The sequence below is a fragment of the Electrona antarctica genome, assembly GCF_951216825.1.
Source record: "Electrona antarctica genome assembly, chromosome: 23".
In the NCBI taxonomy this organism is placed as follows: domain Eukaryota; kingdom Metazoa; phylum Chordata; class Actinopteri; order Myctophiformes; family Myctophidae; genus Electrona; species Electrona antarctica.
Window position 1 is genome coordinate 24,944,324 of NC_136804.1, and position 12,474 is coordinate 24,956,797.

Below are 12,474 nucleotides of genomic sequence, written 5' to 3' on the forward strand. Positions count from 1 at the left end.
TGTGGTTCTAAAACATGTTACATTTTGAATTTGGTTGCCATCTGAATGTGTTTATTCTGTCCGTTGACTAACCACTACATACCACTGAAGTTGTGTTTTATTATGCAACCCGTTTGTCACCATATATTGTAATAAAGGTCAAGTTCTCCATCTTAAAATTATTAATGAAGTATGTCGGCACCCTCTGCACAATCACAGAACGTCTGAGCATTTGGTTTTCACACAAAGTAAATAGATAACTAGACGCAAAAGAGCCAAGTTCTGCTTGCCTTGTGGTGAGGCAGGCTGTAGGGAAAAAGGTACTGGCCTGGGCACTTCGTCTTCAGGTGAAGTCAGTATTAAAGACATATTAGCACTTTAAAACCAGCATGATTGGAAAGAATTGTAAAGAGGCTATTTCACTTAAACCAAAAAATGTTTCCTATAATGTTGAAATGTGCCGACATGACAATTCTTGTATCCGTTTTAGAAACTAATCCAATGAATTTGTCAGTCATACTTATACAAGGACCCTAATTTATGGAGGAAATGATTGTGACCCCACTTGATGTTAAATGATATTAGTTATTACTATAGTACATTTGTAGCCTTGAATAGGATTATTTTACTACAGACTACTGGTACTCAGACAGCTCCCATTAGAGCAGAGGCTAATGTATTTGGGTTTGTGGGGAGTGGGGGTGGTTGGAAGCAAAACCTCCACCAGAGGGTGCTAAAGCTTTTTTCATGTCATGATAGTGTTGCAAAAGCTGCCAGTACCACAGCTAGTAGTGGCAAATTCACCAAAGCCCTAATTAAAGTCTGGGATGGATAAGGGAGCTCATACAGCCATTGCTTGCCGATATCCCAAAGGGCCTCCACGCCCTTATATTGGCAAATATGCCAATATTCCGTTTGTTAGGGCGTATGAAGTATGAACAGGTCAGTGGAGTGGACACTTACTTTTTATATATCAATGCTAGTTTTCCACCATTTTGATTTTATAAACAAATATATCATTAAAATCTGAAACCTTGTATGTGGCCGTTGCCAAGACTGAACAAAAGGTTCAGATATACTAATGACGCCATTGAACAAAGCAAAGTCTGAAGAGATCGTTTCTTTGTTGCTGTGGCCATTTCTGGTGTAAACGGCAGGATTAGAAATCTAAAAGCAAAAACACAAGTTATTGGTTAACCTGTCAAACAACCAACTATAACAGCAGTTTATCAAACAAACGAAACAAGAAGTTCTTAACACTTCCCAACTACTGTGTACTACTGGTCTGGAAGTAATGGGCAGATCATCAGTAAATATGCATTTTCAAAATTTTATTAACAAAATTTAAAAAATAGAACCGTACATTGTCTTTTATGATATGGCTATGGCTTACATTAAGAATACCTTTGGTCTATAATAGAGAGTAAGAAAACCCTACTCACAATCATCACATTTCTGCAATAACGCAGGGCAACTTGAGTACCAGAAATCATAATCATATGTGCCTAGCGGCCACGCTACACCAGGCTTTTCGTGCACAAAACGCGCGCGTTTACCCCCGCGCGTGCGTTTACCCCCGCGCGTGCGTTTACCCCCGCGCGTGCGTTTAATTTAGGTCCAGTCCTATTTTAAAAAACGCACGTGCGGGCCGCGCATTTAGGGTAAACGTGCGAGAAAAGCCTGGTGTAGCGTGGCCGTTAGACAGATGAAATAATTTGTCCAATACATTTGAACAAGAACACTGATATTGTCACAGGCACAATACTGAGGGTGAATTTGTCATAGAGTAGTAAAATTAAGTCCTAAATGGGGACGATGCAAAAAGAACTTGCTGTATGTGAATATATATATATAAAAAGAAAAAACACACTCAGTCATAATTAAAATCAATGCGCAAAGACATCATACATAAATGTTTTGGATGCTGGGGTTTAAGTTCATGCAGTACAATTTCTGACAGCTTCAATAAATATAAATGGTCATGGCTATGGTTGCTTTGGAGAATGCTACACAACAGCAGGAGAGAAATTATAATTAGCAGAGGTCTCAAAGGTTCTTGAAAAAAACAAAAGTCACTAAATAGGCAGAAGGGTTTGGGGAATGGTTTTTGGCACAGTTTCACAACGGTAGCTTAGCATGTAGCAACTGTAGCTCAGTCTGTCCTTCACACTTTGCAGGCATCCTGTACCGCGCTAACCTCAGGTGGGCAGGCAGTCTCCCGAAAAAACTGGTCATCTTCCAGCATGCTCTGCAACACATAGCAGCAACTCAGACTTCATCTAAAAAAAAAACACCCTGACACTTACATGCATGTGTTAAGTGCTGTGTGTGTGTGTGTGTGTGTGTGTGTGTGTGTGTGTGTGTGTGTGTGTACTGTATATGTGAGAGCATTTTTAGGATATATTTTACCGTCAGATTGTTGATACCCTCGGAGAAAGCGCCTATCTGTCTAACAGTCCCCTCCGAGTCTTCCATCTACACAGTCAGGAACACACACAGACTTCAGTGCCAAAATGGTACCAGATTACAACGAGCATGATTCTTCAGAAAATGAGATTGCATAGGTGTCTGAATCTAGATCTCAATCTTTCTTTTTTCTTCGATTAATTGCGCAGCACTACTCCGCCTGTATACCTGTTCCAGTCGATCGAGGTTATGGTCATAGATCTGGAGAGCCCTCTGGAAGCTGCTGCTCTTGGGCATCTCCACGTTCATGGGGCACACGTACTCCTCGCTGTCATCCTGACGCGGCTTCCTCCTCAGGGTTCCGAAGCCACCGAAGGAGAGCCTTCTGGGCTGGAGAACGCAAGAGGAATAACGCAATTCAATGGAATGTCTTGAGCAATAGAGCCATGAAACCCTCTCTCTTGCATTCTGCGCGCACGCGCACACACACACACACACACACACACACACACACACACACACACACACACACACACACACACACACACACACACACACACACACACACACACACACACACACACACACACACACACACACACACACACACACACACACACACACACACACACACACACACACACACACACACACACACAAAAGAAAAATCTCAGTTCTGTTAATAACACACACCGACTGCCATGGGCGGAGCTCTTCGTCTTTTGAGGTTTTATATTGATTCAGTTTGTGATTGTGCTATACTACACGTGTCAAGGAGATAAACAGGAAGTAGTTAGTCCGTCGGTAAAAAGGTTACCCCTCGTTGACTTGAACAATAGCATAAGCACATCTAACGTATGCCACCCGTCCGCTCTCACTCTACGCTCCTCGTTTCATTTCCGGGTTATTCAGTGAGGTGGGGGCTGTTGTGAGCACAGTCATCGTTAGCTGTCGCTCATACCCCTTAGCTATCATTACAAACAGTTACATGTGCTCAGCGATACAAACTCAAAATGATTTACGATCGTCGGGATGCGCGACGGCCCGCCATGGACAGCGCTCAAAGCTTTAGAGATACAGCGCTTTGAAAATCCTGTTATAATGGAGGCTCAATGGAGCTGGATTTTAAAATCCCATAGCTGGTGGGGACGGAGGCTCTCCATAGCAACCGGAGCAATGCTAAAAGGTAAAATGACGGTCGCTGCTTTCATATACGAGTATACGGTTGTCTACGAACATGTACGTAGTTAGCACCTTTAGTACTTTTAGCTTTAGCTACGATTATAATCGTAGAAAGCAGAGAAAAAGTTAACACCCTTTTATCACATGAGTGGCAGCGGTGGCCGCACGGTTTGCGGAGCGGTCTTGATACCGGAAGGTCGCCAGTTCGAATCCCCGGACCGGCACGTTAAAATTACCACCGCTGAAGTGCCCTTGAGCAAGGCATTGAACCCCTACCATGAAATGTTCTATGAGCAGGGTGTGGCTGTAAACAAGCATCTCGAGCTTAGTCCACTTCCCTGGGTAAACAAAGAACTTTGCTTTGCTTTGCTTACAGGTAATCCTGGGCGCTACACTTCCTCTGCCAACCTGGGGAGGACAGCGGACTGACCTCATTCTTCCTTCTATGCATGAGGAGTCCTAGCTGCTTCTTTTCACCTGACATTGGGGAGTTTCCCCGGCCGGACGTAGCGCGTGGAAGGAACACGTTATTCCGACCAGTTCCTTTCCCCTCCATCAGGCGCCCCGGCTGGCCAGGGGGAGGTAGTTTAGAGCAGGGGTTCTCAACGTTTTTGGCTGGGGACCCCCGGAAATGCTTTGGCCATGTCTCGCGAGAGATAGATATAGATAGAGATAGAGATAGATAGATATATATGTGTATGCATTTGTTTTTTAATCAAGTAGTTCGATTTAACTGTTCCACCCATAGTTACATGCCTTGACTTTGGCGGTGGCCGTGAGCACGGTGTAGTCGGGGTTCTCCAGACAGTCCTGTTTGAGCCGCTGGGCCTCGCTGCCGACGAGCAGGTGGAAGTGCGTGGCCAGGTGGCGTCTCAGCAGGGTCTTGTTGGGAGGGATGTTGAGCAGCAGCGCCAGGGTTTCCACGTTGAACCGTGGCTCCAGCACCTTGAGGGGTGCAGAATCAGAATCCTCTTTATCGTCACATCACAGTTTTAACAAGTAAGGGGGGGGGGGGGGTTGGGGGTGATATGTATTTGGCCGCGGACCCCTCATCATCTGAAAATGTTTTGTGCCAGGGAGGGAAAATTGTGGAAGACAAAATGTGTTGAGAGCTTGCAAATCTGCCATTTCCGCTATTTTTAAGGTTTGAAAACGTATGAGCATTTTTCAACATGGACAGGATTGTGACAATCATGCAAAATAGATGAAAAATAATTGCCAATAGGCGATTATGTAATAATAATAATAAGTGACAGGGCTACTCACCATGAGCCCTCCGTGCACACCACTGCCCCTCAGATTGGGAGCGTATTCTGCCAGGTCCACCGACCGCAACCACTCCATTACTCTGTGGTTGGTCCACTGGGAGATCTCCGCTGGCGTGATGTTGTTCTGGACAAGAGACATGACGTGAACATTAAGCCAGGTCTCAAATGCAGGCGTGTGTTAAAAAATCACACCCGTGTGAACTGAGTGGTGCAAGGTCTTATATAGCCTTATCAGCTGTGGTCTGACGTAATGTCAGTGTCCATAGTAACCATGCTCACCTGTGCACTGACACGTACACAGGTACACGGACACGTACACAGGTACACGGACACGTACACAGGTACACAAACATACAGACAAAGCTGGTTGTTGGAGTGGTTTGCACCACTCAAAAAATAAATCACACCAATGTGAAGTGAGCGGTGGCTTTAAAGTACAGCTGTTGACTTAACAGAATGTTCGACCTCTGGATGTAACGCAAAACAAAATAAAAATAATCCATACTCAGACATACATACTGTACATACATTGCCGTACTCAAGACACACATAGCTGCGCATAGCAGGCGGTGAGTCACCGCTCAAAAAGTTTTTTCGTTGTGCATACCTCATCAGAGGGGCGTCGCCGGAGACAGTTGGGGTCGTAGGAGTTGAGCCGCAGGACCTGAACGGCCCTCTTGAAGCTGAGGTGATGGAGAACACTGCCCACCTTCATAGACAGCAGGTCCTCCTGAACCAAACCACAAAAACATCCATTCGTCACAAAAATGATATCATACCAGTAAGACGCCTGAGGGCGAGAAGCATGCACGCGACCTCGCCCTAAAGGACGAGGTTGCGGGCACTGGCCATATATGGAGCATGTCTTTAGTGTACAGGGCTTGATAATATAGTCTTTTTTAAAAGGGACCTGTTAGTTTTACCTGTTAGTGCATAAGCACTAACAGGGCATAACCCCTATTGGTGTTTTAAACATTATTTTATACTTTAGCTATTGAAAAACAGCAGATAAGCAGTTTTAGTAAAACATGAATACTAAACCAACTAACAAACTAAATGCTAAAACTGAGATTACATGTAACTCTCCTTCATTATAGTCAGATTTAGTTTGGCATACGTTTAGTTTTGCATCATTTTGCTCATTTTAGTTGATTAGTTTTGGATTGTTTTAGACAAAACTTCAGCCCATCTAAAACTGACAACCTGATGAAGGTTGGATTGCACAGAAACATCGTCTAAATAATGTTTCTATATATAAGTGAGGATTCCATGAAAAACTGAACATTCCATCATTAAATCAATGATTAGATAAGTGGGCTAGCCTGGAGTAAAAGCTCCTCATCTGGTCGACAATCTGATGAGATAGCCAGTACTCCACACAACAGGAGAGAATTGGCTTGTTTTCATCTAACTTTTTAACAGCACCAGTTCAAGATGAAAGGAGAACTCACCACTGTCATGTAATGTAGCATGCGCCCATCGACGCGCCCCTCGTCAAATTGACTCTTGTACTGTGGCAGGCCAATGTCATCCAGCCATCCTGACAAGAAAACAAAACATTGTCTTCTCAGAACATCCATCCATGTCATGTAGGTAGAACAGAGGTTCTCAACCTGTGTTTCTCCTCAGTTTGAATGACATTTCGCACACCCCAGAGTTGTGGGGGGTGCCCACAACTCCCCACTATTCAAAGTGAGACTTTTTTTCTGTGACATTGTAATCCGTTTGTAACCGCCACTTGGAAATAAATCTTCCACACCGAAGTTCCAGACTAATATCTACGCAGTGAATTTTTTACCCGACTTTTTACTTATTTCAACATTGTGGTATTGGTACTTTTACTGAAGTAAACTTGTAATAGTGGACTTTTTACTTATTTCAAGTTTTCAACATTGTGGTATTGGTATTGGGGTACTTTTACTCAAGTAAGTTTTGAATACCGGACTCTGTTACTCTTTTCAACATTGGGGTGTATTGGGGGTACAACATGTGAGTGTGGTTCTTTCACTCACTGTTCACCCAGTTGTGGTCTAGTCTTCCCATGACGTCATCATCGGAGTCGGAGCCCAACGCCTGCAGGGCCAGCTGCAGCTTCTTCCTGTGGAGAGCATGTCTGATCCCCAACTCCTAGTGAAAATGGTAAATGGTGCATTTATATAACGCTTTTATCCAAAGCGCTTTACACAGATGTGCATTACATTCACCCATTCACACACACATTCATACGCTGATGGCGGAGGAAACCATGCAAGGCACCAACCTGCACATCGGGAGCAATTAGGGGTTCAGAGTCTTGCTCAAGGACACTTCGACACCAACTCTGGGGGAGCCCGGGTTCGAACTGGAAACCTTGCGGTTCCCATCCGTCCACTCTACCCCTGGGACGGACGGACGGACGGGTGCACGCACGCACGCACGCACACAGACCCCTAAATCATACAGGACATGATTATTGTACCTTCTCCATCTCATGCTGTGAGGCGCGCAGCAGTGTTTGACCAGAACGGATCCAGCCCTGGCCTTGGTTGGCGTACACACCGAGGCCCTGCTCCTGCAGCCACACACACACCTGCTCCTTATTCCACTGGGCAAATGGAACATCCATAGCGCTTTAAAAAGAGTGACAGAGAGAAAAGGACAAGATTGACAAAGGCATACAGAACGCCAACAGTAACTTCAATTCAGTTTGTGTTGCAAAGGAGAAGCCCGAACTGGAGGTCGACTCGACTTGATACCCCCAGTGGTGGAAAAAGTACTCGCATTATATTTTTTACTTTTTGTAAAAGTATCAAATACTCTGTTACAAGTAAAAGCTTGGAATTAAAAATGATACATTACATACATTTTGAAACCAAGTACAAAAGTATTGGTTTCAAAATGTATGTAAGGTACCAAAAGTAAAAGTACTCATTGTGAAGAATGTCCCAGTTCAAGTTTTCAAATGTATAAACATCTTTTGAAAATAACAGATCTACAAGCTCACAATGTGCCACATCGTTGACGCATTGTGAGCTTGTAGATCATCCGTTTTTTCAAATGAGAGAAATGTAGTATGTTAGTCTGTCTATGTACGGTATGTACTGTATGTAGTAAGGTTAGTGTATGTTTTGTAAAAAATAATCAAAATCTACAAAGTAACTAGTAACTTACGTTTTCAAAATAAATGTAGTGGAACACATTGGAAATACTCAAGTTGAAGTACAGATACCTCAGTAAATGTACTTGGTTACTGTCTGTCCACCGCTGCTGCCCGGTACCTACTTTGCGTCATGCTTTGCGTCACGTGACCATCCCAGGCGGGGGCCGGCCGTGGCCCTGACTCCTCCCCTCCTGAACTCCACCTCCGAAGCCTCGTCCAGGTTGAAGGAGGTGGAGTGACTCCTCTTTAGTCTGCAGTCAGTGTTGTTTTTGACAGACATTTTTTTATTTAGTTTTGGTCAGTCTTTTGAATACATTTTCATTTAGTTTTAGTCACATGATGTTAGTTACCTTAAATGTTTTAGTGTCAAGTCTAGTTTTAGTAGTACTAAATCTACAGTTTATTTAGTTGACTAAAATGTATTTTGGCGGGCCTTGATGGCGTCGTAATGGCTGATTTTAGACTTGGTCGCATGTGGAAATATTCCAGCATGTAACAGAGCATAAAATGACCCGTCTTTTACTTCTAGTAACTCATTTCAGTCTAGTTTATATTTGTTGATGAAATTGTCAGTATATTTATCATAGTCATAGTTTTAGTCATCATAGCTTAGTTTTTATTTAGTTTTCCTCTGTGAAGAAAAAGGTAGTCGAAAGATGTTCGTCATAGTTTTAGTAGATGAAATCAACACTAATACCAGCACAATAAATAACCAGCAACACCCTGTTTATGTCCAGTCAACACAAGAGGAATGAAACATTAACCCTGAAATATAATAGTCTTACCTGCCAAAGAATTTCTTGAAACCTTTAGACTTCTTTTTGACCCCTGACGGCAGAGTGGCTTCATCAGAAGATTTACGTTGAGGGACCCCGGCCAAGTCCAGGTGCTCTGTGCCCTTGCGTTCTGTCTCGGCTGTAAATACGTATGTATCCATTTAGCATGACAGCACACATGCTTGGGACAACACCGCAAACCCATGGCAAACAAGACTTCGGTTACCGCAAGCCCAACACTCAAAGACAACGATGATAGTCTCTACGCACTACAAAGCAACTAATCTCTCAAGACAAGACATGTTTCTCCCACAATTTTCAAATACTTCTATATGTGTCCATACTTTGTAAGGTCTGAATTCCCCTTTGCAGTTGCGTCAATTAATCCAACTGGAATTGGAAATCAAAATAGTCAAAGGCAGTCTACTGTAGCTCGCAGTTTAGCAGAAATATAATTTTACAAAGATCTTTGAAAGACATTTTAACACAATATTATTTGATGAACTCCACGTCATGATTGGTCGAATACCCTTCCGGCCTGAAGACAATGTACTGTTCTCAACCTTTTTACGGGGCGGAATTGCAGACTCTATGTAGCGTTCAAAGATTGTGGAAGAGATCGTCTGCCTTGAGACTACACATCTACTAAATAAGCACCACTAAAACCCAATTGTATCAAAACTGAAAGAATTACACAGCAACCCAACTCAGTCTTCACATCGTCACCTTCTTAAACTAATTAAGTAATTTTTTTAAGTTTTAAAGAAAAATAATATTTAGAAAAAACTATACATTTCTTAATCATTTCACTAAAAACATTTATAACAATTTGACTATTAACATAAAAATAACACTGTCAGTTGTGTAACATAAGAGGATTAAACCTGACTTAGGTCAATTTACTTTACTGACTTACTCCAATTTTGTTTTGGCTCAAGTCACAAAACCATGTGACTTAGGCCAAAAAAAATTCTATTTCGGCATAAGTCACAATCTTGAGATTTTCCATTGTCCATTTTACTAAAAGGGGCGGGATCAGCATGATCCTTTTCAATTAGGACCTGGTGATTTTACCAGAGTGGCCAGTGTCACGAGGAGCTGACTTAGGCCATTAGTTTAAGAAGGTGACAACATGCAATGGGACTAGTTGACTTGTAGACAACAAGGGCTCGAAAGATCACTAGCGGGAGGGTTCAGGAAACTGTCTTCATTGCAGATGGTGTCTCATCGTGGATAAGGGACAACTGGATATTATGGAAATGGTCAGAAACACCACACCCCTTTGGGGCGAAACACAAACACGCACCTTAAACACCCAGAGAGAAAGGGATTTAAGTAGTTATTAAATCTATTACAGGATAGCTAACGCAACAATGTGATCATTTACCATCTTAACCCATTTAGACCTGACGTCGAAATTTATTTTCTGGAAAAACCTCATGTTTCTGTATCAGTGGTGCTCAATATTTCATGTCAAGGACCCCAAACATGATATGTAATTGGCCACCGACCCCCCATCTGAAAATATGTTGGAACCTCTCAGAAGCAAAGATTTGAGTTAAAAACGTTCACTCTGAAAGAATATACATTCAAAGATTTGAGCCACATTTTCAAGATTTTTCAAAAATAGCAGACCTACAAGCTCGTAGCACGCCACTCGGTGGCACGCTATGAGCTTGTAGATCTGGTATTTTTCAATAGCTAAATTATAACAACTAGCCCTTACCCGTTGTGAGATATTTCCCCCCCCCTTGTGGCCGCAGGGGGTACTGCGCCCTGCTGTCACATTTTTTATTCACTAATAAATTCATTATTAATCATTAATGTGTAAAATCGAAAAAAGGGCTTCGTTAAGACCTCCATATTATTATGGCCAATGCCTGTGTGAAAAGTGGGAGTGATTGGTGCAAGCAGTGAGGAGATACGGCGGTGTTTCTGACAGACACACATTCAGACATTGTCAGAATTATAGTACGAGTATGATGAGTATGATGATGATGATGATGATGATGATGTTTAAAACACCAAATGGGGTTCCCGCCCAAAATGGGTTAACTTTACAAAGATATATGTAATTGGGTTGCATATGGATGTATCCACTTAAACCTTCATTGACCAGGGTCCCCCAGGGCCCCTCTACACCACATTTGCCCAGAATAGAGTATACACATGTATGATTTTTCCATCAGGACATGCCCCCCTCATCTAGACTGAGTGGCAAAGAATTTAGCAGCATGGAGTGTTGGAGTTTTGAAGCGCTCGTTGGAAATCCCTCAACGGTCCTGCGTACCACCCGTTTCTAAATGTCAGTATGTCACATAATTCAGGATGCAGCAAGATGTTGCGTTATTGAAAACAAGCACTTCGAAACTCTGACACTGACTCTGACACAAAATAATCAAATGCAGGGCATTTCTTTTCTTTTTTTTTTTTAAAGATTTGTTTTTTTGCTTTTCTGCCTTTATAGTATCAAGTGAAGACAGACAGGAAAGAGGGAGAGAGATAAGGGAAGAGACATGCAGCAAAGGTCGTCATGAACGGGACTCAAACACACGACACGCTCTCAGGCATTTGGCATGCACCTGGACCACTCGGCCAGCGGGCGAGCATTTCTTGACAGAAAGTAGCTCATAACATTTCGATGGTGGATTTATATGAAAAAAAAACTAAAGTAATAGGGAGGATAATTCAAGCTTTCCGTACAGCAATGTTGGTTGAGTTTAACGTTGTTTAATGCATTCAGATATGTACAGTCAAGGCCAGAAAGTAGTTTTTTGCCACTCAGTAGGCTAGATGATGTCACGGGCATACCATCTAGGACGTTAAGGTTCAACTTTAAGTGGTTAAGAAATGCTGTTATGAAGTTGATGGAAGGTAGATGATCACACTGTTGTGTCCGTAGGACCCCTGCACGCACACACACAGAGCACATATCCAGCTGTATCATCCAGGGAGGGCAGCCAGCCATACTGCAGGCCTGACCTCAGGTTTCAGTACTGTACCTAACGTGGGCGCACTCGCACTCCGGCTGCGATCTTCACAATTTACAGACAGCCATGGGAGACAAAGCAGCAGTAAGACAGAACACACACACATGTCAACACACAACGACTGTAACGAACCATTCAAATCTCTACAACGGTGAGATTTATGTCCCATCCTTAGTAGTGATAGTTGGTATATAGACTGACCGATATTATATCGGGCATATTCAGTGCATTTGGTAACATATTGGCAGCGACTGCAAAGAACGGCGATACCAAACAGAATAGATAATGCAGATTGTTGCATTACTTGAGTTTATGGTGTTATATGGTGTAATTATATATGGTGTAATAGTAGAACATTTAACATGTATTTTGAATGCATAAAACATAGTAAGAGCACATGATCCATAGCTTCCCTATTTTGGGCATAACAGGCAAACATTCCATTTGGTGACTATTGTGAAAATAGGCAAATATTTAGCCACTAGAGCAGATCAATAAGCCCACATAATTGGAGCTTGTAGAGCTGCTATTCTTGCGACTTGATGTACAACAACGTATTTAGGGTTTAAACTGCTTGAAATGTAAAATAGGGAAAACAATAAACATGGCTATCTAGAATCAAAGACATGTGTGCAGACAGTTGAATCAGATGGCGTTTAGAGTTCACTACATTCATTATGGATATCAGAATCTCTGAGAGAAAGAGAGCAGGGATAACTTAGTTTTATATCGGC

The 12,474-nt window shown here is 42.6% G+C and overlaps 1 protein-coding gene across 2 annotated transcripts in view; it reads right to left on the reverse strand.

Moving 5' to 3' along the window:
* Positions 1 to 1,301: 1,301 nt before the first annotated feature.
* Positions 1,302 to 12,474, reverse strand: part of LOC306916200 (liprin-beta-1-like) — a 37,319-nt gene continuing 26,146 nt past the window's right edge. The window contains exons 15-26 of one of the 2 annotated variants that reach the window (XM_079494010.1): positions 11,753 to 11,785; positions 8,760 to 8,889; positions 8,097 to 8,225; positions 7,294 to 7,444; positions 6,848 to 6,962; positions 6,287 to 6,375; positions 5,443 to 5,565; positions 4,834 to 4,959; positions 4,324 to 4,512; positions 2,614 to 2,775; positions 2,389 to 2,454; positions 1,302 to 2,227 (exon numbers count right to left, since the gene is read on the reverse strand). In XM_079494010.1, the coding sequence (XP_079350136.1) occupies positions 2,144 to 2,227; positions 2,389 to 2,454; positions 2,614 to 2,775; positions 4,324 to 4,512; positions 4,834 to 4,959; positions 5,443 to 5,565; positions 6,287 to 6,375; positions 6,848 to 6,962; positions 7,294 to 7,444; positions 8,097 to 8,225; positions 8,760 to 8,889; positions 11,753 to 11,785 (1,397 nt within the window). In that variant the 3' untranslated portion in view covers positions 1,302 to 2,143. The remainder of the gene's footprint in view (positions 2,228 to 2,388; positions 2,455 to 2,613; positions 2,776 to 4,323; positions 4,513 to 4,833; positions 4,960 to 5,442; positions 5,566 to 6,286; positions 6,376 to 6,847; positions 6,963 to 7,293; positions 7,445 to 8,096; positions 8,226 to 8,759; positions 8,890 to 11,752; positions 11,786 to 12,474) is intronic. The other variant, XM_079494011.1, reaches the window with a different exon arrangement.